The sequence below is a fragment of the Leuresthes tenuis genome, unplaced genomic scaffold (assembly GCF_036924035.1).
Source record: "Leuresthes tenuis unplaced genomic scaffold, fLeuTen1.0.hap1 SCAF_20, whole genome shotgun sequence".
Classification (NCBI taxonomy): domain Eukaryota; kingdom Metazoa; phylum Chordata; class Actinopteri; order Atheriniformes; family Atherinopsidae; genus Leuresthes; species Leuresthes tenuis.
In genome coordinates this window covers 5,487,377-5,509,073 of record NW_027325374.1, presented here as the reverse complement: position 1 = coordinate 5,509,073, position 21,697 = coordinate 5,487,377, and the positions used below count along the sequence as shown (strand labels likewise).

General features: G+C 41.0%; 3 protein-coding genes across 3 annotated transcripts in view; 1 reads left to right on the top strand and 2 right to left on the bottom strand.

Moving 5' to 3' along the window:
• acsf2 (acyl-CoA synthetase family member 2) overlaps positions 1-13,988 on the top strand; it is a 31,592-nt gene extending 17,604 nt beyond the window's left edge. Inside the window, exons 11-16 of the mRNA XM_072372816.1 lie at positions 10,083-10,190; positions 10,341-10,492; positions 10,678-10,819; positions 11,222-11,332; positions 11,412-11,480; positions 13,321-13,988. Coding sequence (XP_072228917.1) covers positions 10,083-10,190; positions 10,341-10,492; positions 10,678-10,819; positions 11,222-11,332; positions 11,412-11,480; positions 13,321-13,383 — 645 coding nt within the window. The 3' untranslated portion in view covers positions 13,384-13,988. The remainder of the gene's footprint in view (positions 1-10,082; positions 10,191-10,340; positions 10,493-10,677; positions 10,820-11,221; positions 11,333-11,411; positions 11,481-13,320) is intronic.
• chad (chondroadherin) lies at positions 194-7,849 on the bottom strand. The gene is made up of 4 exons (XM_072372817.1): positions 6,857-7,849; positions 2,999-3,162; positions 2,333-2,490; positions 194-906 (listed from the first exon to the last, which is right to left on the bottom strand). The coding sequence occupies exons 1-3, from the start codon at positions 7,640-7,642 to the stop codon at positions 2,349-2,351; spliced, it is 1,092 nt and encodes a 363-aa protein (XP_072228918.1). The 5' UTR covers positions 7,643-7,849; the 3' UTR covers positions 194-906; positions 2,333-2,348.
• A 1,746-nt stretch (positions 13,989-15,734) lies between the features above and the next one.
• armc7 (armadillo repeat containing 7) lies at positions 15,735-18,788 on the bottom strand. The gene is made up of 3 exons (XM_072373252.1): positions 18,595-18,788; positions 16,986-17,129; positions 15,735-16,885 (listed from the first exon to the last, which is right to left on the bottom strand). The coding sequence occupies exons 1-3, from the start codon at positions 18,674-18,676 to the stop codon at positions 16,542-16,544; spliced, it is 570 nt and encodes a 189-aa protein (XP_072229353.1). The 5' UTR covers positions 18,677-18,788; the 3' UTR covers positions 15,735-16,541.
• Between the last annotated feature and the right edge of the window lie 2,909 nt (positions 18,789-21,697).

Genomic DNA, 21,697 nt, shown 5'->3' with positions numbered 1-21,697 from the left:
AATATTGTAAGTGGTCAGACTGCAAAATCAGTCCAATATGTCTAAGATTCAGTGGCACTGTTCAGCTTTTACACACAAGAGGGCGACAAATTCATAGAAAAACACCAATTAGATTTGTGTAGTGAGCCTTTTTGGAGATGTTTTTATACAGAGATCCAACATTTGGCATACTATAAGTGAGCAAAAACAAAGCTTAGTTTTGTAAAAGGTTTATTGGATGTGAAAAGTCGTTATCACTTCCAAAAGTCTAGGAAATGTAAAGATGCTGAATATACATTAGATATGCACGGATTTCATTCTTCAGAAACCCTCCCGGTTATTGTCATTTTTAGAATAAAATGTTGCTTAAAGATTTGCATTAATGATCCTGCATTCATCCTATTCTTGTACATTGTGTGAGGATGTAAAATAGTTACAGTTTTAAGGATCCTCAAGAAGAAAAAACATCATTGAAAGAAAGAGAAATTAACCACCTATTTCACATCCTTCTGGTCATATTTAGATGTCTGGCATGTTTTCTTAGTTAGTAAGGGTGTAAATGCAGAAAATGTTGCTGCCTGCCTTAGTGACAGTTGTGTGATATGAAATGATTCTTCAAAGTAATCCCAAAAATATTGGAATGTACTCGAATGTTTGCCCTTATTTACTTAAATGCATCCTTTGTTCCTGGGGTGTCCTGAAGCTTACCTGCTTCCTCTTCATAGTTCAATCTTCATCTTTGATATAAACGAGTGAATTTAAAACTGGCCCATAAGCATTTGTGAGTAACATTGATTAATGCGTTTGCCTGTGTTTACACTGCCGACAACACGTGGCACATTGGGAGATGGACAGTCTTAAAGTAGAGTTGGTAAGCGTTGCTTTCGTTGTAGCCGATCACCTGGACAGGCTCCTTCTCTGCGTCTCCTGCACAGGGGGTGAAAAGATGCAAAAGATCAGCCAAATCAAACAGTGTCCTTCCAACCAAAGACCCTATGACCTAGACATGGTGTACTGGACCCCAGGGCCACCATGGAAAAGTTCAGACAGGGACAGAGGGGAGCACACAGAGTTGTGCGGTTGAGAGAAAAGAAGAGAAAAACAAGATTCTGCAAAGCCAACTCTTAGCCACTCCAAAAACCACCTTAAATTTAATCCTCTTCATCCAGCGTCCCATCAAAACAGCTGAAAACCCCTGATCACACAGCAGGGATGTGATTTTGGACTGTTTAGGGGACAAAGCTATACCTCAGGTATTTGCAAACATAGTGATCAGTTGGGGAGGGCCTCATAACAAGTGGCTTATATCTTTATATGGTGGTCAAGTGTCTTCACAGTCAGCATTAGCAGTGAGAATAAAAATAAAAAAGGTTATTTAAAATTTAAAAGGTTTTTAAAGGTTTTGACAGGATGCAGATTTAGAAAGAAAGCCTTGTGTGAAGAAGAAAATTTGCTTCTCGTGACTTAAAAATGACAAAATGCCCTTTAGAAGTTATCAACAAATAGCAGATAGTTAGCTTAGGTTAGCATGCAGACATTTTCACATTTTAAGATTAGTAACTGAGACAACAGGAAAAATGTGACAAAGACCCATTTTCACCTAATCTAAAATTTTATATGGTGTTTATTTCTTGAGCAAAATTGTAAAGATACACAGATTTAACAGTGTTTAGATTTTTAGGTGCCGCTCTTGCTCTCTAAACCCCTCAAGACATGGACACGAGATTTTGGGAGGTGTCTACTATTGGAAGGGGTCCTCTGGGGACCAGGTTTGTTACGATACATCCCTCTGATGATCGATCAGATTAAGATCTGGGTGATTTGATCAACTCTTTGTGCTCGCTGACATGTTCATTGACCTGTTCTCGAGCAGTTTGTCTTTCATGGCGGGGCACAGTGTCGGGTTTGGGGAGGCTTTTGGGGGATGTTCTTGGTCTGAGACGATGTTTAACTGGGTTACTGTTGTAATACATATAAGTATAGCTTAATAATACGCATGCACCCCATGAAGAAGCATAAATTAATTGGAAATAAACTGTATAATAATATAAACAAAATTTAATTTCTTTTAGCTGTTTGGTCACATATTTTCACAGGGCAGCTTCAACATGAAAAATTATAACACTCTTTACCTTCTACAGCCATTACTTTTGTCTGTTTTTGTGCCGATTGTACAAATAATAGAAGTTCAATCGGTGGGTTTAAGAGGTGCCAGTATTCAGGGTCTTTTTTAACTTTGTGCAGTGGTGTTGTGCATACATAATAAGGTAATCATATCCAGGTCGTAGCTTTTTTTTAACACCTGTATTTTTATTGTCACGTTCACATTCGTGGCTTGTTTGGCGGCAGTTACCTGTACGACTGCAAGTTCAATGACGTGTGCCCTTCTTGGCTCTCTTTGCCTTCATCTTGCAGTTACCAAAGGCGTTGCTGTCTCTGACTTGCTTGCCTTTCTGGGAAGTTGGGGATGCACAGACTGCATCTGGACGGTTTCGGGTGGAATCCATCCACCTGTGGGTAGAAAGATGAAGCAAGACTGGTTGTTTAAAATGTGAGAATACAGTCTTTAAATTGATATCATCTCTTAGTGTCAGTATAGATGTAGATGACTGCGATGGTGTTAAGGACTTGGTGTTGGACTGAAGATTTTCCGAATAAAATTGCTTACTTCAACGCTCAGCCAGGATGTTTTCCTAACTCTAACCCTAAGACTTGGTGCCTACATCTACCAAGTACCAAACCAAGCAATCAAATCCTAAATCTAATTGCTAAATATAAGTGCTTCAGATGGATAAACCTAAACAAGAACTTAAAAATGCCTAAACCCAATACTTAATGTTGCCTAAGCCTTATCAAGTACTTTTAAGGACAGATAAGTTCAGGATGCCTTAAAATAACAGACTTGTTCCAGTTCTAAACCTAACTGAGTGCTTAATGTGTCTGCTAATGTTTTTAAGTTTTTCTTTTTAGTGAATTAATGTTATCTTGTAAGTTTGTTTTAAATGGGTCTTTTTTTTACCTGCGTAGTGGAGCTAGCTGGCATGAGCAGTTCCAAGGATTATTGGAGAGGGTGAGGTTGGTGATAGTGCCCAACTCCAGACCTCTGGGAAGGGACCTTAGCTTGTTGTTGTCCAAGTGAAGGTACTTGACTGCCGTCACACCATTAAATGCTCCATCTGAGAACTAGAAAAAGGCAGATACGAACATGAGATGTTCAAATTGATCGGTTTTGACTAAACCTCTGTTTGTTGTTCTGTACACTGTTTTTAATAACCCAGACATGCTTCCTGCACTCATCTGTGTGCCTCTGATGAGGGAGACATGCAAAGCAAGGGAATCTTGTCAGTGTTTCTCAGACCTGAAAGCCTTCACTCATCCTTCCTCCTGCAGGCGCACTTATGTAAACACTAGCATTCACTGGCTTCCTTCTTTCCATTCGGGTTCATGCGTATGAACCCGAATGGAAAGAGGGTGTTAAAAGCTTCAGAGAGGTGCTAGATGAACAGACCTAAGTCAAGTTTGTGTCCTGCAGGAGGAAGACAAGGGTGACTGAGAGACCAGTTGAGCTTTAAAAGGTTGTTTTATGTTAGATGTGAGATGAAGTTGTTTGGAAATTTCCACCCTAGAGCAACAAGCAGCTGAAAGTTGAAGCAATGGAACATGGATGACTTCCAGCATGGCCGTCGTCTCCCTCCTCAGGCTTCTCCTCTGCCAAAAAGGCTCGCAAAGGGCCTGATTGTCCATTCAACTGGGGCGATGGCAAGCTAAAAATACTCCTCTTCATTCATCGTGGAACACCCTGCCTCTGTTTACCTGTCTCCTAACCCCTCCTGACCTGTTTACAAGCCTCCTACAGCCAAGGTAGAAAACACACCTCGCTGAAAATAACGCTTGTGTAATAATTAGACTCAGACATGCTTGGCCTAGGTCCAGTAAACAAAAACACCCTAAAAATACCTGCATTTAGCTTGAAGGTGGCTTAATCTGCATGGGTGTGTGTGCTGCACTCAGCAGCTCCTGCTGCTTCCACCTGGCTCACACACAGACCCGGCGTGAGAAGCTTGTTATTTTACAGTTTCCCCCCCTGGAAGGCCTCAATACACTGGCACAGGTACACTCAAATATTGGATTAACCTCAAATATGAGGCAAACGTACACTGAGGAATGTCACAAAAAGAGCTTCTGTATACAGTACGAGCTGCTGTGGATGAGCAGATGGATGTCCACAAACTCCTGAGAAAACAACCGTCTCATGTCTTCAGCTTCCATTGATGAAAACTGAGAGATTTTTCAGGATCTTTACCAAATTTACAAAAATATATCTTGTACATTTTGCAATTTTATTTAACCTTATTTTATTTCTCTATTCCAACTCCTCATTAAGTATACTGTTCTGGTCATTAGATAGAAACACTCCAACTGCACATGAACACCATGGCAAAATTAGACTTTCAATGATTTGTACTTTTCTTTTTCTTGGGCAAAATTATTGTACAACATGTCTTTTTATCGAAATAGCAATTAAGAATTTAGTGCACAATTTTTGACTTGCTTTTTTTGCTTTCAGATGTAAATTATGCATAAAGAGTTTGCTTTGACTCTGAGCGAGTGGACATGACTGAGTTCCCCAGGGGTCAGTTCTTGGACCTCTTCTGTTTAACTTGTATATGCTCCCTTTGGGTCAGATATTGCAGAACTTTAACATCAGTTATCACAGTTATGCAGACGATACACAGACGTACTGTGTCAGTTTCTGAAGGAAATAATCACCTGGATGAGAGAGAATTTTCTACAATTAAATGAAGACAAAACTGAGATAATTCTGTTTGGTAACAAAGAGAAGAGGGTCAGCATTGGTAAATATATACTAGTATACTAGTTTATACTTTCAGCAGCCGCATCAAAGCTGTCACCAAGGCAGCTTTTACCAACTCAGAAACATCAACAGAATTAAAGGTTTTCTCTCCCGAAAAGACCAGGAGAAATGCAGTCATCTCTAGTAGACTCAATTATTGTAATGGTCTTCTAACTGGACTTCCCAAAAAGAGCATTACACATCTGCAGCTCATCCAGAACGCTGCTGCCAGAGTTTTAACTAAGACTGAGAGATCTGAACACAACACACCAGTTTTAAACTCTTTACTCTGGCTTCCAGTCAGTCACAGAATAGATGTTAAAAGCCTGCTGATGGTTTACAAATCCCAGAATGGTTTAGGCCCAAAATACATTTGTGATATGTTCAGAGAATATAAACCCGGCAGAGCTCTTAGATCCAAGGACTCAGGTCAGCTGGTCCAGTCCAGAGTCCAGACTAAACATGGAGAAGCACTTCAAATTGTTTCGTACATGAAATGTGCAATAAAAATAAACTTGACTGTACTCAAGCACAGCCTAAATCCACGGAGCCTTGCACATATCTTAGAAAGAGAGCTGTAGATCTATACAAGTCAGAAACAACTGCAGATTCCAAAATCACCAGTTCTCAGGTTAATTGAGGTATAGCCACATTTCCATGGCCTTGAAGAAGACCCTAAATAGTCACCTTCAGCTGAGAGAAATGTGCTGACTGACTCTACTTTAACACCAGAGTCACTTTGAACTTCTTTACATTGTTATTTAGCTTTGCAGCAGAATAAACACCTTAACACTTGATTAAAGTTTGCTCTTGACCACACTGAGAAAGAAAGGGCCATTTTATTGTCAGGAAAGACAATGAATTGAGGAGTTGGGCCTCAGTAATCAGAGGTGTGTTTGAAGGACTAAAAGTGACTTTCAACCATTTAAGAATGCTGTACCAACTGGTGAGCACAGTGGTGGTAGTGTCATGATCTGGGCTGTTTGGCTGTTAATATAACTGACAGGTTTGAGGTCCTGCTGATCAATTATGAGGTCTTTATCCATTATGTGACCTACCAGACAGTACTGGGCATTCCTGCATTATAATGACATGTCAAACATCAAAGGTAGTTGTGGAACTGATTGAGCAGGTTATCATCAAGCTTTTAAAACAGCGTTCTCGGTGTCCTGTCCTTGACCTTGTTAGAAATATGTGATTAGAAATCAGTTAGGAGCCAAGTACAAATATTACTGAACTCTGTAAAGAAGAGGTCAAATAATCAGCCATAATTCTGTCAGAAGCTTGCTGGCAGGTACCAGAAGTGTCTGGTTAAAATGCAGCTTGCTAAGGGACATTCAACCAGATATTGATGGTGATATATTCAGTTTTTGAGTCTGAATGTATCCAGTTGACCCAGTGTTTATTTCAGACACCTCAATGAATCAATGAAAGCCCACTTTTGACACGATGTGTAATTTTCTAACTGAAATGCACATGATGGTTAAACTGAGAGACAGTGAACAAGGTTTTAGTGGCAGAAGCTACCTTCATTCAGATGAATCATAGAGGAGGATTGTGACTATTTCAGTTTCTATTATTCAAGTTTAAGTCTTTTTCTGTCATCTTGTCTGCTTTGCTGAATTTTTCTGTAGTCTGAGAAAGATCCTGCTGGTTTCTGAACACGTGAAGGTTTGCTTTATTTTAGTTATTCCACAGAAATGATGAGGAACTGTGTAAAAACAAATAAACTGATAAATGGTTATATTGACCACTGACAAGTGAATACACTGAGGTTGTCTCATGACATAACTTAGTTTTTCTGGAAAATATATAATTGTATAATAATTATTCAGTTTTTTGGAAATCTGGATATTAAAAAAAACATTAGTGTTTCATTCCAGTTATCAGTGAACTTTTTAGTTCTTGGATTTGTAGTAATCTACAGAGGCTTAAGATTTTTTCAGCATATTTCAGTCCTTTTTTTTAATGACAAATATTAAAAGTGATGCTGTTAAACACCAGATAAAAGCACCAACTTACTTTCTCCAGACCCATGTTGTCAAGATGTAGTTTCTCCATGTAGCGCCCAAAGCTCTGGAAGGCGTTCTCCGGGATGCTCCTCATTGGGTTCTTCCCCAGCATGAGCTCCTCCACCACTCGCAGTTTGCTCATCGCCGCGCTCGGATAGGTGGACAACTTGTTCCTCTCCAAATGAAAAATAGCGAGGTTCTCCACATCATCCAGAGAGCCCGGCTGCAGCGTCGTCAGCTCATTCCCACTCATGTGCAACCAGCGCAGGTCTTTGGCACCTGTGAAGGTTCCCGACCGCAGCTCCCGCAGCTTGTTGTCGTTGAGCTGCAGTATGAAGAGGTTGATCATGGGGGAGAAGATTCCCTTTGCCAGCTCTCTGATCTGGTTCCCATCGAGGTAGAGGTAGGTGAGCTCTGTTAGATCCTCGAAGGCGCCAGGCTTGATGCTGCTGATCTCGTTGTTGGACAGGTAGAGGTAGACGAGCTTCTTCAGCCCCTTGAAGGCTTGGGAACCGATCTCTCGGAGCTGGCAGTGCTGCATATGCAGAGAAATGAGTCCCTTGCTTTCGCTGAAGGCCCCTGTGGGTATGGTGCTCAGGTTGTTCCTCTGCAGGTTCAGCAGGCGGGTGGCCTCTGACACCCGAGGGATCTTCTTCAGCCCCACATTGTCACAGATGACGTGCTGCAGGTCGCCATGGCAGTGGCACAGGGTCGGGCACTGGCTCGGGGCTCCCTGCACCGCGGGGCCCAGAACCAGGAGGCAGGTCCCCAACAACAACCAGGTCACACAACGCATGCTGACGAGCTCGCAACGAGAAGCTGACTCACAATCCTCCAACAGAAAGATCCAGAGGAGAGTGGCAGTGAGGAAAAGAGGTTGAACCGAAGTGTGTTTGTGTTTTTTCAGGGAGAGAAACAGACGCAGAGAGGAGGAGTGAAAAGGTGAGACGTTCACTTTGAGAGGAGGATAGCCAGTGAACAGCACACAGCGCTATTTATAACATTTACTTGAGGAAAAAAAAAACTAGGAGGGTTAGAGTGAGAGTTCTGCTGGAGGAAGTCAAGTGTCTGTGAGAATTTAACCCTAAAAGAGCAGGACGACGACATTCATTCTCTCTGCTGCTGGCTTAGCAGGATGCACATGATCAGACAAATCATCAGAGCTTGTGCTAGTATTTTTCCTACAAATGTTGAGTAAGTTCCAGGTGCATGTTTGACAACGTGGCATGAGGTCAGGTTGGATCTGAGCACGCTCCCAGACGTCTCTATTGTTTTTCAGTCTGCGGTGGCGGGAAAAAGGAGCCACCCCTGCATGTGCAGCTTTTTTATAACCTGTAATAGTCTCCAGATGGCTGGCAAGTAGCAAGATGCTGTTTCAAATCAAAACAACAGCAGAAGGATACTTCCACAATCAGAGGAGTGAAAGTTTTAGATGCCACTTTACATTCCTGCGTGCATTTCCTCTTTTGAAAACTGACTAAGATGTTATATAATGGTCATTTCCAGTCAAACCTCCATGCAAAGGATGGAGCAACTTATGTAACGTTTTAGTCTGTCGCTGGCAGGGTGTGACTGGCTCGGGTCAGAGGATGGTTTGGCTTCAAGTGAGTGCATTTTTAAGATGGATGGACCCACCCGTGAAAAATGGAATCTAGAGTTTACTTAACAAATCTAACATTTTATTGGGAATCTCGACTCCTCCCTGATTTGCCAGGTGAAAATTCTCACCGCAGCCTTCTCTACAAAGCCTTAGAAGGACTATTTGTCCAACAGTTTAAACCTTTCTAGAATATCCACCACTGAGCTGTAATTTTATGTCCCCACTCTGCCTCTGAATCTAAAAGTAAAATGTACCTCCAGCAACCAGGAAATTGCATGGGAATAAAGTATCGTTACCCTTTTCAAATATAGACGCAAACAGCTTGAACGTGTAGTTTATTTATCAATTTTATAAACAGAAAAATGTTTGGGTGAGTTTTTCGTGAACAAGTGTGCACAAATTACCTGAATAACATCTTTAGCGTGATCATCAAAGCTGAGGTTAGTAACAAATATTCCTTGTGGTATCCAGCCAGTGTGAGGACATATGTGATGGAATTTGGGTCATTCATGATTTACAACCTGAAAGAACTTCAAGGCTCCTGGGATCTGTGAGGTTTGATGGTATGGACAACTGAGTGTTACCTGCGTATTAATGGTAACGTCACAAGCTTCAGAAAGCAGACCAAAAGGCAGCAATTACAACAACAGAAGGAAGCCTAGCACTGACCCTTGAGGGACTTATTTTCATCATTATTAACTGGGATGATTTTTTTATGTTATGACACCAAATATCCACCTGTACCAACTCTGCCAGTGAGAAGTCTTTCCATTCAAGTGGAGAAAACCAAGGAATTTATCACTTTTCTGTTCTTAATACAGACCTATGAATCATTTAAGTATTAAAAAGACACCTAACTCAATGGATGAACCAGTGTTGTATGTACACATAACAACTTAGCAATTTTCAAATATTTAGACAGTATTTTTGCAGTATCCACCAGACAAAGGGCCAAATCTGCATTGTCTTTGTGAATTTGGGCCACAGCTGGCCCTCCCAATATACTGCTGTAACCAATGTTTGGGCTGGCTCACTTTGGCCATGTCTGGCTCACAAAACACTTGCCAGTGCTGTAACTGAGTCATAAGTGCTTAAGTCATAAGTCATAAGTGCTAAGCACCACTCGGACTGTAGAAGTCAAGCATCCCCTTTCTGTTTTTTTTAGGCCTGACAAAACAATGTTATTAACCTTCTTTTTCTTACTATTGTGACTGAATTTATCTTTTTGCTGCAATGTTGTATTTTATTATTCTCCTCTCCCTTGATCCTCTCTTATAATATGTTTGTTTATTTATTTGTAATTGTTTTTAATGCCAAATAAGATCAATAATGCTAAACAGTTTTTGCCTTCTGACAATCATTACTCTTAAGAAACAAAGTTATAACAGCTTTCTCATCCTTGACTAGGGCGAGTCGGGGACCTCTTTTCACAACTTTACACTAAACATTAGGGGATCCCTTCTATTGTGTATTTTTTCCTTTTCAGCAGAATCAAAACACCTTATCCCTAACAAGCATGTTGCATGATGGAGGACGACATGTCTCACTGAGCTCTGATTATTGTTCCATCTGAATCTGGAAACCTGCAGTTTTGGGTGCAGGTTTGCCCTCATCATGCTGTTTGTGTGGCTTACAGATTGGATACGGCACCACAGAGAACAGCCCCGTGACTTTCCTCAACTCCCCGTTGGACAACATGGAGAGGAAGAGCGAGACAACCGGCTACATCATGGACCACACAGAGGTACTTCAACAAGCTTCTCAAACATTGCTTTTTAATGACTTCACTAAATACTGAAACTTAAGATTTAATCATCAACCAATTCTTAAAATGTTCATCATAGATGCATTTTCATTTGCTAAGAGTTTAAAACATGAATCACCTGATCCACAGGCTAAAATAGTGAACCCTACAACAGGTGAGGTGGTACCTCTGGGTATGAAGGGGGAGATAATGATCAGAGGATACTGTGTGATGTTGGAGTACTGGGGCGACCAAGATAAAACGGATGGGTGCATCACTGAAGATGGCTGGTACAAAACTGGGTGAGTCCTAAAATACCACATCTGTCTGCACAGCTGCATGCGGTCTGAATATAATCACGACGGCGTGTTTGTGAATGGACATTAAAGCCAGTAAAATTAGGAAAAAAAAAATCCTCCCCAGACATCTTTGAAAATGTAGTGAAGCTGGGCTGTTTCTCGTTTATCTCGACAAATTTGACCTCCAGAGACATCGGCAGCATGGACGAGTACAGCTACTGCAAAATCGACGGCAGGATTAAAGACATGATCATCAGAGGAGGAGAGAACATTTACCCTGCTGAGATCGAACAGTTTCTGCACACACACCCCAAAGTGAAGGAGGCACAGGTGAGTTCAAACGGAGGGGACAGAACAGCGCCCTCTATGGACACGAGTGGTAGCTCACAAGTAGTCCCAATGGGTTCCATCTTATTTTTTTATCCCCATCATCATTCTCCTTAGCTGTGGATCACTGTGTCCTTGTTCAGTTAATTCCCATCTAATCAAACACGAGACATGAGTTAATCACAGCCTCCAACGTTTTGTGAAAGAAAAACAAAAATCTGAATTATGAGTAAAACTAGAATAGCCAGGACAGGAAGTCTTATTTTGGCTTTTCATGTCATAACATAACATTTTATTTCTTTCCTTTTGGTTTGGTTTTGGCAGCCAGTTCTGCATTACTGGCTGCATGCTTCCAGGAATCCTATTTTTAATCCAGCTGGTTCTCATTTTTTTTCCACCTGTCAGGTGGTTGGAGTTGAGGATTTCCGTATGGGTGAGGAGGTGTGTGCCTGCATTAAACTGGTGGACGGTGAGGAGTGCACAGCAGAAGAGATCACAGCTTACTGCAAAGGACAGGTGGGGCTTTGTTCCCTTCTAAAACTTAGAAGATTAGACGACCATGCACAACATCTCTTTATTAATTTGCCTCTTTCAGATCGCTTACTTCAAGGTTCCTCGCTACATCCTCTTTGTGACCAGCTACCCACTCACCGTTACTGGAAAGGTAATTTTTAGATTCTAGGCTTCTACACTGGGCTGTTGTTTTCTACAAATGCTGCAAACATTGAGCCGTCATGCATCCAGGGTACAACACAAATAGTAGTAGCAGTCTGGCAATTCAGATGTGGGCAACAGAAACACATCAACTCCCCTCTGGTTCTTGAGTTTTCTCACAGGATGCAGTTTAGAGGGTTTTACCGAAGACAAGGCGGCGTGTTTGAGCCGACCTGCCCTTAGTGGAGCTATTAGCTCGTCTGCACGCACAGCATGTTCCTCCAGGCTCATTCTGAAATCAGATAAAACCAGACCCTCAATTTAAGACTCCCTCGATACACATCAAGTACAACATCACAGAAAAATACCAGACGTCTGCTGGTTCCAGCTTCTCACATGTCACATCTCCTTGTGCTTACAGACACATTTATCACCATATTTTGACATTTTATGAGCCAAACGATTAATGCAATAATCAATCATGAAGAGTATCAAACGATAGCATGACAGAACAGATTTGGATCCAGTTGAGGAAACTATGACACTTAACACAAACAAGCTTCCACTGTTAGTCCTCCAACCTCAAACTTGATAGTGTACATAATATAAGGACTGTTAATTCATGAAAAGATTTAATTGATTAATAAGTAATCGTGCCTTTTGATATATGTCTAAATGCACCTTAAAGGAATATTTGCCGCAGGTAGAGCTGTCCAGGCGAACCTGTTACATAAACTAGTCAGCATGGTCTGCCTTTGGTGAGAGGAATCTCTGCATCAGTCGTGTATTTTGTTAGCAAATTAAAGGGGAACTCAGGTATTTTTAAACCTAGACCTTATTTCTGGCATGAAATACGTTCATCTACTCATCGAGAGCAGTTTGGTGAAAGTCGGCGTCCTTCGGAAGATATTTAGATTCCTTGAGATCCATATAACGGCGCGAACGGGGCTTTCACCAAACTGTTCTCGGTGAATAGATTAACATATTTCATGCCAGAAATAAGGAGTTCCCCTTTAAGACTCGATGTGATAACTCAGTTCCTTCGACAGTCACGGTAGATAACTTGTTGAGGGAACCATCTGGTGGGGTTTTAAAGAGGAACTTGCTATTCAAAAGACCCTTTCCTTCATGAAACCACAAGATTAAGCTACGTCTTTTCTTGATTTCTCGCACTACGGAGCAGACCAACGGTCACATTCACTCTTTATTAATGCGTTCATTTGGACAGCCCTATTATTTCCTTTTTTTGAGTCATCAGTGTCTTACAGCGGCTGGAGTGCTCTCAGAATCTTTCCTGACAGGTGAACTAAAGCTAAAAGCTACTCAGAGTGGGCCCACCAGAAGAGAGACTTTTACACTTGCACATGAAAAATGTTATCCCGCTTTGTGCAGGAGCTTTATTGTGGATATTTACACCACGCCACTTGTGCATCAGACAGCTGTTGACACTTCCTCAAGTGCAGAAAGTCTGTGTAGCAACTATCTGATGCTAAAGAGACTCAGTTAACCTCCATTGTTTAGCGTTTGCTTGAACTGCAACGAAATTTGTGAGGTTTGAGTTGTTTTACATGGTGAAACATTTGTATTTCGGGTTGCCATATTGTTGGAAAAGCTTCAGCTTTAGCAGGAACGTCGGGAAAACTTGTGATTCCACAGAGCGAAAACACACACTGACTGTCACATTACAAACATTTCAAATAAACTTTAATAAACCCAGGGAAGCACTGGCCTCTGCTTTTAGCTCTTTAGTTGTGAATCATTAGTGAAACTAATTTAATCCTGTAAATTCAGTGATTTTCAGGAATGAAAAACAATGTGTTGAATCAAAATGATTTTTTTCTCTCCTCCAGATTCAGAAGATCAAACTACGCGAGGAGGCCGAAAGGCAGCTACAACTGAAGGGGGGGAAATGAAAGCCTCCACCCTTGTATGGAGAGAATGAATCACTACATTTAATGTGTAAACAGTAAACATCGTCTACCAGAACTGTTGAACTGCTCAGTTTTATCCTTCTGAAAGCAATAAATTCTCTTTTTTTTTTTTTACATGTATCGACTTCAATAAACTTTCCACATTATTAAAACCAGACATGGGTGTTTTTCTTTTTACGGGAAGAACGAAGGCATTTTTATTGATCTCGGTGGCAGGTGCACGCCTCTTACGGCCTTGAAATACCATTCTCACACACACAATTTGATTAAAAACTTTAAAATGAGCTGGTATCACGGACACACAGGCTCAGAGCTGTAAAGAATTTCCTGACTGGACTGCATGTGCAGTCCACCTGACTCTGGGCTGCAGGATCGGGTGTCGTCTCCTGTCTAGACCTGAAGGACCCGGCCCAGAAATAGCTCTTTAAACAAACGGCACTCTTGGCTCTTAAGAAGAAACCACAAGGTTTATTTTGCATTTTTTAATTTTACATATTTTGGGTTTGGATTAAATGTTTCAGGACATGGTATTCTAGAAGAAAGAACCAAGTGGAAAGGTTGGATTTAATGTCTTCTGGTGCCTGCACATGTTTTTAGGAAATCACTTGTACATTTTTGTTGAAAATAAATATCGAGTCGACAGAGTTTTTGGTCATTATTCTGCTTTTGTACCATTCGTCTTAACTGGATTCATCTCTTCAGCACAGTTTCATTTTAGTAAGGCTCCTTACTGAGTGAAGTTACCATAAAGCATCTCAGTGGCAGCTACCATAAGAGCTGGTTGGATTTTCTAAATGCTAAGGAAAGAAGCTTCAGTGGTTCCTTCCTCTTCTCCTCTAGTACACGATACATTTGAGCATCCTTCATTAATTTATTGCAACAGGAACACTCAAAATGATGCTCGGTTATCTTCATACAGTCGTACTAATCAGGATTTATGTAGCTTTATGTGAGGAGATGGCTGCATGGTGGTTGGCACTGTCACCTCACAGCAGTAAGGTTCCCATGTATGTGTGGGTTCTCTCCAGGTATGCCAGCATAGATGTTCATCTCTGTGAAGAACTGGCAACCTGTCCAGGTTCTACCCTGCAGCTAGCCCGACAGCAGCTGGGTTACTTGGGTCCACTTCTCCTCAAGCCTCCTCACATTTTTCCATGAGTCTGGTCAGCTCTCTTATTTAGTTTAGGTATCTGAACAATAAAAGCTGTTAGAATTCTCCCAATGCACAGGAGCTCCCTTAATTAGCGTAGGAAACACTGAAGCATCCTCTATGAAAGATATTAGATCGTTCCGTCCAAACATTCCTTCCAGCTGCATCTTTTAGAGCAATGCTTGATTATTTCAATACAGTCACACTGTGATTGGGGTGGAAAATATGGTCACAGGAGAGTGAGCAGCTTATTGAAAAGAGCTTAGAATAGATGGTTTTTGACTAACCAGCTGAGCCCCATGATTTAGGAGTCTCCTTAGCCCCTTAAAGTATCACTTTTTGCTCTTTGGCTCCACCTGCAGCTGTGGGATGTAAGGTCACGGTCATAAAATGCATCCATTGTTGTTGACCTGCTGTGGCCGAAACCTTCAGACGCCACCAAAGATTTAAAGTAACAACGTGGTGTACTGAGAGGACCTAACAAGAATGAGGCAAAAGAAGAAACAAAATGCTTTCTTTTATCTGTAATACAGTTTGTTTTTTCTGATTGACACTTTTGGTAGGATTTAAAGGTGGCATATGTGTGTAATGAGTACACACGCAGCTTAATCTGCAGTGTATATATAACACAGTGCCACGTATTACAAGATGGCAGAGAACATATTTACCTTTTACAAAGTTCTGCAGTGGGATGTCTCAGCAGCCGGGAAGTTGGTGTACTTCAAGACAAGCCAGAGGCAAATAGTTTTAAACTTCTCTAGAGTAGCTTGAAAACAACTTCCTGTTTGACAGCAAAGGACTAACATTTGTCATCAAAGCATTTTCTAAAAAAGAAGAAAAATCACAATATTTAATTTGAAATAAAAATCGTAAATTTCTCAAGGAACTGCTGACCGAGTTTAAATTTATTGACGAACCTCCTTTGAGCAGTTAGTTATTCATCCAGTTTGAAAATAGTGACTTCCTGCATTTGAAATTTGGGGAGGCTCAGACCACGCCTCCACCGAGGGAACATTTAGAAGTACACTTTGGGCCTGCTAACACAACTGTTCATGGCAAAAAACTCAAAAGCTTTAACACTGCCAATTTGTCTGGTTTAGCTATCACAAATATCATGTTTCTCCAATTAAAACCACAGAAGGAGTTTAAGGTATAATGGCACATTTATTCCAAAACGGCTGACTTCCTGTTGGGTTTCACTGATGATTCCAAGGCTTTTTTGTAGGACTACAGGATATTCAAATTTCTTAGGCTTTTTCTTTCTTTATCTTTTTTGTTTTAAGTTATCAGCATTGGTAAGTAAGAAATACAATCTCCAAGTTTATCCACAATTGTACAACACCAGAATATACCTGATGCCATTTTTGTCGTCCATCTTTAAAGTTGTTGCATTTTCTTCACAGCAGAGCAGACCCACATCGCAGCCGGTGCAGTTGCATTCTGCATGCGGACGGTTTTCTTTTCCTAAGTCCTTAACAACTCTCCCCTCCATCTTTGCTCGACTCGTCCAGGATATTCACTAACGGGAGCCCCTAACTTAGATAAAAGTTGCCTTGTCTGTCTCATGTTGTATCAAAGTGAACAACACTTTGACTGAAGCAGTTTCACTCTGAGGGAAAATGCAGAAAAGCAGCCAGTTTTGCACACAAAATGTTTCAAAACATGTATTCGGTGTCTCATGAAAAAAATTAAATAAATACACAATATGAAGTGATAAACAGGTGATACGACACTCAAAATATCACTTGCAGCTTTGTGGAAAACGTTTGTTTGTCCATTTGCCGTTGACTGAGGCCAGCTCTACAGCTTTTCCACTTTGAGGCCTGGACAGGATGCAGTCCTCACCCACATCCAGAAACCCAGGGATAGTCACACTTTATCCCACAACACCGCTGCAGACCTCGTTAAATGTGGCTGAACTGGAGCACATGCCTGCAGAAAAGCTTCAAACATTGTACGTGTTCTGGCCACACAGTGTTAAACAGAGCTCTTAGTCTTTAGGCAGCGGGATCCCGACCGCCGCCTGCTGTCCCTGCATCTGCTGCTCTGCCTGCCTCACCTGCTCCTCACTGCAGCAGTCCTGCAGAAACACGGCGGCCAGGTTGCGCAGACGGGGGCTCTCTGCGAGGGAGAAGCGCAGCATGCACTGCAGGATGCCCGGCTCGGTGATCTGAGAGCGTGATGCGGGTGTTGTGAGGTTCATGAGGGTGGTGATGGCCGACAGCACCGTCTCCTCCCTCCGCTTTGACAAACAGTTTGTGACCAGGCTGATCCCGCCGCCCTGCAGGATGACGTCTCGGCATTCGGGGTCCATGCTGAGGTTACACAACCCTCCTGAGAACATGACGCACACAAGAGAGAAGGTAATGAGATGATGTTTTACGTCACAATGGGAGAGATTATGATTTAAAGTTTTAGTTGGGGTGGCACACACCCATCCCAAACTCCACAAAGTTCTCATTCTCCTCAGTCAACATGTCCAAGAAGAGGTCAGTCACTTGCAGCTCCCGCAGATGCTCTATGTTCTTTGGGTCATAGGCAAAGTTGGCGAGGTTAGCCAGAACCTGCTCCTTTGCCTCTGATGGAGAGAAAAGCAGTGATAATTTTGTATCTAGTTCACACAAAATAACAACTTCAAAAGCTTTCATGTTGATAGCTAGAATATAATATCATCTGCACACATGATGAAAAAATGTTACCAATCAAGCATGCAGACACTAAACATCAGTGACATCGAACCTGTAGTCTCTTTACAATAAATTCTGGATCGAGAGCAACAGGAAATGAGGGTGGTACTGATTCATGACAGTTATTTGTAGATAATTGCGTTTTTAAAGGAACAGAAAAAGAAGAGTCAGTTTGTTTCCCTTGATGTTCACTCAATTTATTTATGATTAAGAGTTTTGTAGTAACTATTTGTGTGCCTCCGTGTCGTTTGAAGGAGAGTGTTTTCAAATTAACCCTCAACATAAATACTTTTTACATCACACCTGTACCCAGGAAGATGTCGAGCAGACCAACGACAACCTATATACCGTCTTCAGTGTTTCTTTATTACAGACAATATAACCCACAAGCTGTCACAGTTCTTGTTAGCTTTGTTTTACTGATCCTTTACAACGCAAGTGCTGTCAACGTGTCTTGAAAACTCATCTGCATGCTAACATAAGGATTGACTAAAGACCCCTCGCAGACCTGAGTACAGGCTAAAATCTTTGGCAATAAGAGTGGCAAAAATTCTGATTAGCAGCAACTACAACTCAGCATTTTCAATCCTTCTCCAACAGTATATGTTTCCAAAATATTGGAACTAAACTTGATAGAAGTGAAAGTGCTTCCATATTTTAGCTCTTAATGCAGAGGCTGCAGGTCAGACTTCTCATTTTGTGCACACTATGGACTTCTTTTTCAATTTTCCTCGCTCTTCCTTAAGCATCCTGTTAGCATTATCTTATCAGCTATTGTTCAGACAATTGATCATCTCTGAATCGATTCAAAACCTTACACCTGTGCATCTTGATGCATCTGAAAATGTGATTATTTCCCACCCTGAGTGAACACACAGACTCAAAGATGTCCACCAGGATGCAGGTCAATAACAAATGTGAACAAGCTCAAATGGTCTTTATCCATAATTAAGATCATTGTCTTGTGTACACAAGATAAGAAAAAAACCCAATGCCACTTCAGGGCTTTTTTTCTTTATAGTGAAAAGACTTAATTCAAACAATCTTTTAACAAAGATGTTTTAATTATTCCACATGTGGGACCCCTCATTCTCATTTTAGATGGATCTTATTTAAAAGATGGAGTTCTGATTAATGTGGTGTAAGTTCTTTTTAAATATGAGGTGATTCATATCATATCATATAAGAGCAGCTTTGTGACACTTATCTTCTAAAAGCAAATAAAGTTCAACAAAAACTAAATAAATGAGGATTTACTGCAATCCTAGGCACTTGTACACTTTAAAATATGCTAGTACAGGTTTTCGGATCTTCTACTTTGAACATAAAGCAACCAAGTGATGAATCTGTTCCCACCTTCACTGTCGGTGTCCTGAAATTCAGTGACCAGAGTTTGTAAATATTCAAACCGGTCAGAAACTTCCGTCAAGCTCATCATTCAGCACAAGTTCCGGGTACTTTTACAGCATAAACAAGATGAATATCTCCTTCAATCAACCTAAATTTCACCCAAAACAGAACTGTTTACCAGTTAGGTCCGTCGCTGAGATTCATCCGTAGAACTCCGCGGCTACACGTTTAGTTCCGCATTCTGCATAGAACTTGGAAATTGAAGCCCGCTGAAGTTAGTTTACGATTCAGAGAGGAGCGAGAGAGAGAGAGAGAGAGAAAGAGAGAGAGAGTTATGGTTCATATTTTTAATTGATAGAATTTTGAGCTGAAGTAGGACCTTAAATTTTTTTAGCAAGAAGAAAAACATCCACTTTACTGTGCTGCCTCTACCTTGGCTGCTCATGTGTATTCATATTTTACATATTTGTTGTGTTTGCCACATACCTGTTTCTCTGAATTAAAATACACTCAATTTAGCCTAAACAGTTGTGAAAGCAGATTTTAAACAACATTTGGGTTTTATTTATGACTAAATTAGTCATAAAACTAAGAGCCGCTCATTTTAACTCGTCACTGTCCTTTTAAACAATGATTCTGAAGCTAACTTCACTGTTGCACCGGAAGTTTGGAGTAACTGCAGGACCAGGAGGAGGTGTGTTTGTGCACCAACGTTACCTCAGCCAACGTACACGGGGAGAAGGTCAGCTAAAATACTAATGTAAGTTAGTTTTCCGGTTTATTTTTCGGCGTGAAGCCACCAAACTGACAACAAGCAGCAATGAAGCAACACCAGCTGTCCACCGCAAAACGCCTCACCAAACCGATTCTGTTCGGGACCCTCATCGTTGGACTCGCCACCGCTTTCTTTAACAGGTGACTTACCTAAAGCTCCGTCACATGTGACATATGCATCTTTAAAATGTCAAAAATGTACACCTGCACAACTTCTAAAGATGAGTGTAATCGCTAATATGTTTGTAGAGTTAGTGGACAAGGCATAAGACCTGCGGACTGCATGGTAAACATGACTGTTTCTGTCCAGCATGAAACAGCTTATTTTATATGATACATTTAATTAGTTTTCGACATTATTAGAGGAAAACAGCTGTAGTTTGATCTCCAGTGTTGTCGTATGGTTCTCTTCAAGCTTTAGAGCTGATATGATTGATTGACTGACGTAAATAGTTTGCAATAATTTATTTTCTGTAATTCAGATCAATTCAATTCCAGGATACAGTCCATTTCAAGCCAATTATAGTCCAATTAATTGTAATGCAACCATACTTCCAATCAAGCTAGTTAAAATCAAATAAGTCCAATTCATTGAATGGTAATTCAATGGGGAAAAAACTCTAACTATTTAACTGGAAGAAACCTCCAGCAGAACATGAACCAGAACCTGGGAGCGGGGTTGAGAGGATGGGAAAGATGGGACAACAGGCACCATAACACCAGGTCAGGGATTCTGGGACCACATCTAACCAGAAACGCATCACATGACCTGGTGTTTTGAAGCTACTCTGATCTAATATTCAGCCATAATGGTTTAATTCTGGTCAAAATCTCTCTGACTTTTCATGCTTTCAGACATCAATTTTAAGTACTGACAGCTCACTTTCTGTTTAAAACACTGCTGTGCAGAAGTGTTGAGCCACCCCTTATTTTTTTATGTTTTGCAAGGAAAACAGGAAATAGATCCAACGTGTTAGGATGATATGCAAATATAAATGCAGTATATAAGGCAAAAACAGTTTGTACGAGTCTAACAAGCTTTAAAGTGAATATCTGCTCTGAGCTCCTTTATTCTCCAACTCAGCCTGAACCCTCTGAGACAAGCTTTCTGTCATTTCTTTAAGGAGTCTTCAGGAATAGTTCTCCAGGCTTCTTGAAGGACATCCCAAAGCTCTTCTTTGGATGTCGGCTGCCTTTTGTTACGTTCTTTGTCAAGATGCTGAAGTTTTTTGTAGATGAAACTAAAGAAATGGGAGCAAATGAGGAGTCTTTGTGACAGGCTGCCAGTAACAAAATGCCTAAAGACACAATTCAAAATTTGGTTTTCTCCTCAGTTGTCTGTTATGTGTAGACACAACAGTGATTCATCCCTTGAGTTAGATGTCTTAGTCATGCTTGAATGATTCATATGTCAGAGTTAAGGCTTAACAAAACACTATCCTCTGAAAATGGTCCAGTACAAGAACTGGACTAAAAATGTCCAAAGAAAAACCTTCAGGAAGTCTGGAGATTTTAACTCAGTCTGGCTGCTTGGAAGGAAGATTTAAAGAAATGAGGGGTGGACTAAGACTTTTACAGGGCATGTATCTCCCACCTCAACAGGTGCCGCTTTCAGTCGAATTATGTAGAATTAGATAAATAAAAATGAAATCTGACTTCTCCTGCCACTGAGGAACCTCAGCACATGTCTTCCTGTGTTATTTTTACACATCCAATTACAACAGAAGTGTTTTCATGAGTACGTTCTTTGCTAAAATGAAGTTTATGGGGCCAGTAATTAAATGCATATACTGCATCTCACTCCATATTATCAGCTGTTTATGTAGGCCTGCAACTAAAGATGACTTTAATGACTGACTAACTTACCTTATTTTCTTGATTCATTAATTCATTGTTTAGTCTATAAAATCTCAGAAAATGATGATGCATCCTTAAGAGTGCAGAACCCCCCCCCCCAAATATTTTACCTTTTTTTATGACTAAAACAGCTTATTTGTCTTGTATTGCTTCAGCTCATGTACATTTACAGTGTTTGTAGACTTTGAAAAAGTCAGAAAAGTCACCAGAAAATGGGTTAATATGATTAAAATGCAAGTTGGTGCTGTGTGATTGTGACTTCCTCTGACGTTTATTTGTTTTTCCATCATGCAGACACAGGTTCTTCGAAGATGTGGGCGAGCTCAGGGCCCAGGAGCGTGCCCGCAACGACGCCAAGAAGCTGGAGGTCATGGAGAGGCGGCAGAAGCAGATGGACGAGTTGGCTGACAAGAAGAAGCAAACCGGGAGCAACTGAACTCAGCAGTCTCACAACCTCACTGCTGCACTGCACAACGCT

What these genes read in the sequence shown, in the direction of transcription:
- armc7 (XM_072373252.1), bottom strand. Translation starts at nt 18,676, where the DNA reads ATGATGAGCTTGACGGAAGTTTCTGACCGGTTTGAATATTTACAAACT. An exon ending in TCAGGACACCGACAGTGAAG is followed by an intron (nt 17,130 to 18,594) that starts GTGGGAACAGAT and finishes TCTCTCCATCAG; the next exon opens with AGGCAAAGGAGCAGGTTCTG. An exon ending in CTTTGTGGAGTTTGGGATGG is followed by an intron (nt 16,886 to 16,985) that starts GTGTGTGCCACC and finishes TCATGTTCTCAG; the next exon opens with GAGGGTTGTGTAACCTCAGC.
- chad (XM_072372817.1), bottom strand. Translation starts at nt 7,642, where the DNA reads ATGCGTTGTGTGACCTGGTTGTTGTTGGGGACCTGCCTCCTGGTTCTG. An exon ending in ACAACATGGGTCTGGAGAAA is followed by an intron (nt 3,163 to 6,856) that starts GTAAGTTGGTGC and finishes GCCTTTTTCTAG; the next exon opens with TTCTCAGATGGAGCATTTAA. An exon ending in CAGCTAGCTCCACTACGCAG is followed by an intron (nt 2,491 to 2,998) that starts GTAAAAAAAAGA and finishes TTCTACCCACAG; the next exon opens with GTGGATGGATTCCACCCGAA.